The 5,508-nt window shown below is 57.5% G+C and overlaps 2 protein-coding genes across 2 annotated transcripts in view; both read left to right on the forward strand.

Moving 5' to 3' along the window:
* The first annotated feature begins 1,421 nt into the window (after window positions 1-1,421).
* Window positions 1,422-1,931, forward strand: LOC104411839 (RING finger protein 224-like). The gene has a single exon (XM_010022369.1). The coding sequence runs from the start codon at window positions 1,422-1,424 to the stop codon at window positions 1,929-1,931; it is 510 nt and encodes a 169-aa protein (XP_010020671.1).
* Window positions 1,932-2,889: 958 nt separating this feature from the next.
* LRRC26 (leucine rich repeat containing 26) overlaps window positions 2,890-5,508 on the forward strand; it is a 4,910-nt gene continuing 2,291 nt past the window's right edge. The window contains exon 1 of the mRNA XM_010022370.1: window positions 2,890-2,900. Within this exon, the coding sequence (XP_010020672.1) occupies window positions 2,890-2,900 (11 nt within the window). The remainder of the gene's footprint in view (window positions 2,901-5,508) is intronic.

A 5,508-nucleotide genomic window follows, 5' to 3' on the forward strand; every position in this document is an offset into this window, starting at 1 on the left:
GTGAGCCCCTTCCCACTGCCACAGCCACCAGCAGCCGCCGGGACCTGACTGGGAGCTGCTGGTGTCTTGGGCTCCCAATGCTCCCCATGGAACTGCCACAGCCCCCTGGGACATTGCAGCTCTTCTGCTACCTCCCCTGAGGCCCTGAGGGAGCATCTCAGGACAGGTAGGAATGGGGGAATAGGGTGGAGGAGTGTACCCATGGACACCAAAAGGCTTGAGGTCACTCATAGAGAGGGAGCAGGGTCTTGGTAGCTTCTGGGAGAGGTTTTCAAATGATGGTGGCTACCAGATTCCACCTGAGATGAGGCTGGACCCCTCAACTCCTCTGGCATGCTCATCCTATGATGCTGGCAGTGATGCCATGGTGGCCTGGCATGGCCCAGGGCTGGTAAGGAGCAGGGCTGTGGCACTGCCTTGGTCCTCTGAGCACTGCTTTCTGGTCCATGCAGTCAAACCCACTCCTGCCCACCTCACATTCACCTGAGCAGGCTGCTGAGGTCTGTCCAGCCCTTATTCCTTTTGGGATGGCAGAGCTGGCAGAGCTCTCAGCCCCGGATGCACATGGCACAGGGTTAACATATCCCCCATGGATGCAGGGAGAACCCACTGTAGTGGCAAGGTCACAGAATTCCAGAATTGTTGGGGTTGAAGGGACCTCTGGAGATCATCCAGTGCAACCCCTGCCAAAGCCAGACCAGAGCAGGTCACAGAGGAGTATGTGCATGATGGGTTTGGGATGTTTCCAGAGAGAGAGACTCCATAACCCCCCTGGGCAACCTGTTCCAGGGCTCTGCCACTGTCAGCATAAGGAACTTCTTCCTCATGTTGAGGTGAAACTTGTGCGTTAGTTTATGGCCACTGCTCCTCATCCTGTCACTGGGCACCACTGAAAAGAGTCTGACACTATCCTCTTGGTACCTGCCTTTTAGATGTGTATATGCATTAATGAAATCCCTCTCTCAGTCTTGTCTTCTCTAGACTCAAAACGCCCAGGTTCCACAATCTCTCCTCATCAGAGATGCTCTAGACCCCTGATCATCTTTATGGCCCTCTGCTGGACTCTGTCCAGTAGGTCCTTGTCCCCTCTCAGGCTGCTCTTCTGTAGACTAACCAGGCCCAGCTCCTGCAATCTCTCTTCATAAGAGAGATGCTCCAGACCCCTGAGCATCCTTGTGACCTTTCCCAGTAGCTTGTTATCTTTCTTGTACTGAGGAGCCCAGAACTGGGCCTTGGTGCTGCTCTTTGAGGCAGGGCTGGCCATGGGGCATGCAGGCAGCAGGCAGGGATGCAGGACCCTGATGTCCCTGGGACCCCACCACCAGAGGGGGCTGGTTCCCATCTCTCCCTTATCAGATGCACATGCCATGGGACTCCTTGGCTGTGAGGCTGACAGCTCCTCTCACCCTCTTGTCCCCAGCATGTCCGAGGCCAGCGGCAGCCCGGGGCCGTGCATGGGGGTCCACTTGCGCACCCCGAGCCGGGGCAGCCAACGCATCGAGTGCATTATCTGCTACTCCTCCTATGACCTGGGCATGCGGCTGCCGCGCCGGCTCTACTGCGGCCATACCTTCTGTCAGGCCTGCCTGAAGCGCCTGGATGCCGTGGCCAACGAGCAGCGCTGGATCCCCTGCCCGCAGTGCCGCCAAAACACACCCACACCGCGTGGCGGCGTCACCATGCTCGACCTCGACCTGGCCACCTTCCTTGCTGTCAAGGCTGACAAGGAGCATCCCCAGGTGCCCGGCCAGTCCCATCGCAACTTGACCACCAAGGGCTTGTGCAAGGAGAAGGTGGTGACACAGCAGCCAGTGGGGCTGTGCCAAGATGTGGTGCCTCCAGCGCCGTTCCCCCGGCGTGGCTGCGGTCCGCGCTGCGGCTGCTCCCGGCCATGCTCGTGCTGCGGGGTGACGGCAGCCTTTGAGAGCTGAGCACAAGGAGGGGGCTGCTGGGTTGCAGTTTGGGACCATTGCTGGGGACCCCACTGCCCATGTGTGGACAGGAGTAGCATGGCTGTGCTGACAGTCTGGGAAGGGCTTCAGCTTGCTCAGGGCTTGCTGCCCATCCTGCTGGTGTCCATCCTTCTGGGATTTAGGGTGCAACAGGGTGGATGAGGATGCCCTCACTTCCTCATCCTGCCCACTCAGAAGCCTGACCCACCTTTCACGGATGGTCCCTGGTCCCTGGCCTAGGGCTTGCTCATCCCTGGCTTCTCCATGCACGTGTCTCTTCAACAGGGACACCTCCACCAAGCACCCCTGGGGACATGGGAGGTGACACAGTGATACTCTGGGTCCATATCCAACACCATGAAAGCTTCACACCCATTAAACCATGCTCCATTGGCCCTGCTGGCCAATGTCTTGATCATACTTGTTCGTAAACCTGGGGCAAGGCTGGGGCAAGCCCTGCGATGTTGGGGTGGGATGGGGAGCAGTGATCTGCCCAGCAGGTTGCTTTCCTGTAAGTTGCTCTGTTGGCCACTTGCATGAGGAATTTGGGCATTGGGGTAGCTGGACAGTTGAAATCGAGTATGACAGGATTGTCAGGAGACTACAACACATTGCTCCAGCTCTTTGGATTTATCTGTCCACCACCTGCTTCGCTCCAGTATGGGAGGAAAGCAGAGCCCACAGGAGCTCCTGATTGCTCTTGTGCTCTGTGGCTCATGCCAGGTTTGGTTTTCCTCTCCCACCTCCCTGCCTCACATCCACGCAAACCCCCTGCTCCAGCCCCTTTGCTGTTTCTCCAGGCCATGCCTTTGCTGCCAGCAAGGCTTTCCCTGCCTGACCCCAAAGAGTAGGTGCAAGGATGAGACCCCAAACATCTGGGTGTGGGTTTAACAGAGGCCAGATGTGGAGGACTGGGGTTCACCAGGGTGATACCAACATGGTTCTTAGGTAGGGCCTGGCACTACCTGGGCAGCTCTCTGGTCCTTCTGCAGGGCCCATTTCCCGCATCCACTTTTCATGTGGTTTACAAACTCTTCCAATATCCCAGCACCAGGCACCACGGGTGCCCCCTGGGGCTCAGCAGGGGACCCAAGCCTGAACTCCCTGGTGCCAGCAGTGATCCCATGTCCCCTGGGCAGTCCTGGTGCTTGGTGGTTCTCTGCACTGGGTGCCAGGGCTGCGGCCAGAGGAGTCCAGCACTCATACCCTGTGCAGCATCCCGTGCACAGCACCCACCCCATGTGCAGCACCCACCGCATGCACAGCACCCATCCCCTGCACAGCACCCACCCCATGTACAACACCCATGCACAGTTCTACCACTTGGTGTCACCTGCCATAAGGAGTCTGAGCTGAGCTGTTCCCAGCAGAGCCCAGCCTGGGCAGCTCCAGCCATGGAAGCAGGAGCACCAGGGATGTTCCAGGCCAGAGGTGTCTGGGGGAACAGCAGAAGTGTGGTGTGGTTCAAGCCTGCCTCAGGTCTTTAGTCACATGGAAACATGCGATAAACTAAAGCCTTTAAGGGCACGAGAAAAGCTAACACAGAGTCTTAGCATCTTCCTCTCAATTTTCATTTCTCCCCCAGATACTCAATGGTGGATGTTGGGAACTGTCTGGGAAGGACCCATCCCAGGCACAGCTCTGTACAAAGGTGCCAGAAGGACCCTGTGCTCAGCCCCACCTTGGGTCCCAGCTTTCCAACAGTGGAGAGTGACCAAGACCCATAGTTCCCTGTCCCTGGACCCAGGTCGTTGCTTCTGTGTTCCCACTCCTGCTCCACTGCATCTCCCAGCACCAGAACTATAAAGCTTGGCCCTTGCTGTGTGCCTCTGTACATGTCTCTGCTGCTCCCTGCCAGTGTCTGAAGGAGTTTATCTGCCCCTCCATCACTTCGTTGTGGGAACAGTCTTGGCATCCTGATTTACATCCCTTTACCAGAGCAGTCAGCACAGGCCACCCAGACTGCCCTTGCAGAGCGAGTGCTCAGAGCAGCCTCTCCTGGAGCTGCCCTGGGGCCAGGCTGCCCTGTTCTGTGTGGAATCCTGAACCCCAGTGGGGAACAGGGCACTGGCGGGCGCAGCCCTGGCTGGGGACAGGGACCTGGGCTTTCCCTGTGAATGCTGGGTCCAGAGGAAGGGGCACTGACGAGCACTGGTGGCATGTGTGAAGGGACAATGTTGTCAGTGCTGGGGGGCAGGACCTCAAAGTGTCACCAGCCTGCAGTTGCTGCAGCCACTGTCTGCAAAACAGGAGACAGGAGTGGGGCTAGGCACAGCCAGAACCAGTCTTGCACTTGGCTGGTGTCCCTGCCTGCATGTAGGACACTGGGGACATCTCTCCTGCCATGTGCCATGGAGCATGCAGTGGGGTGACAGTGAGGTGCTGAGGTGGGTTTGCAGCTCTTGGGGTCTCTGACCACAAATACTCTATTTCCCCTCCCCCAAATGAATTTTGCCATTCCCACCTGATTCCAGGTGGCCACAGGCAATGCATCCCCTGGGGAAGAAGAGTGTTTTGGGACAGGGCTCCCTAAAAATTACGGTTTCCATATAGCCCACAGCTGCGGGTAGGATGAGCTGTTGCTGCAGGTCCATGTGGCTGCAGTTCTGTGCCCTGCTCTGGGGCTGGGCTGGGCTGGGCTGTAGGATTCCTCTGAATTACTTCCAGATGGGGATTAATGCGGTAAAACCAAGTTTGCTGCAGGATAGATAAACAACCCAAAGCTCCTCTGGATGCTATTAATAAATCTCCTGCCTGCTGCTTCTGGCCCAGATTTGGGAACACCCCGTGCACTGCCTTGCTGCCCTCCCAGCCCTTTGGCCACCAGGCGGAGGTGCCAGAGATTCCTCCAGGAATGTGACCCAGTATGAGGGTCCTAAACAGGACAGGAGTTGCCATGGTATGTGGAGGATGGTGTCCCCTCTCTGGGCTGCCAGTGGGATGTGGTGCTGCTGGCCATGTCCTCTGGTCCAGGGTGTCCACCAAGCTCTGCCAGGGACACCGAGAGGTGACACCTCTCTTCTCCTCTCCAACCTTCTCCTGTGGGGCTTCAGCAGCTTGAAACCGGAGTGGGTATAAACAGGGTGGGAGCAGACTTTGAGCCCTCTCGAGCTAGTGCTGCCATGCCAGCGCCAGGGTAAACAAGTTTTGGGTGGCTGCAGCCCAGCGGGTTCAGCTTTCCCACAGCTTCTAATGTAGGGGCTCCTGGGTGTCCCTAGTGTGCACCCAGATGTGTGGTCCTGCTGGGGAGGAGGAGGGTGGCCCGTGGGACTCCCAACCCAAACCTCCTCATTCTGGCATGATTTGTGATCTCCTGCCAAGGGCAAACAGAGTTCAGCCAAGGGCTGGGCTCAGTGGGGTGACCCATGGCTCCCAGCAGTGCTCCCCATTAAGGACCTCTGGGCATGGTGAGTCAGCACAGAAGATGGGGTTACATCTGATGATGTAACTTAAGCTTTATCTTGCTTTAGCTAGTTATGGGGGTCCTGGGTCGATACAACCCTCTGTACATGGCTGATGAAGTTCTTCTCTGTGAGGGTGCTGAGGCGCTGGCACA

This window comes from Nestor notabilis, unplaced genomic scaffold, assembly GCF_000696875.1.
Source record: "Nestor notabilis isolate BGI_N333 unplaced genomic scaffold, ASM69687v1 scaffold17289, whole genome shotgun sequence".
NCBI classification, from domain to species: domain Eukaryota; kingdom Metazoa; phylum Chordata; class Aves; order Psittaciformes; family Psittacidae; genus Nestor; species Nestor notabilis.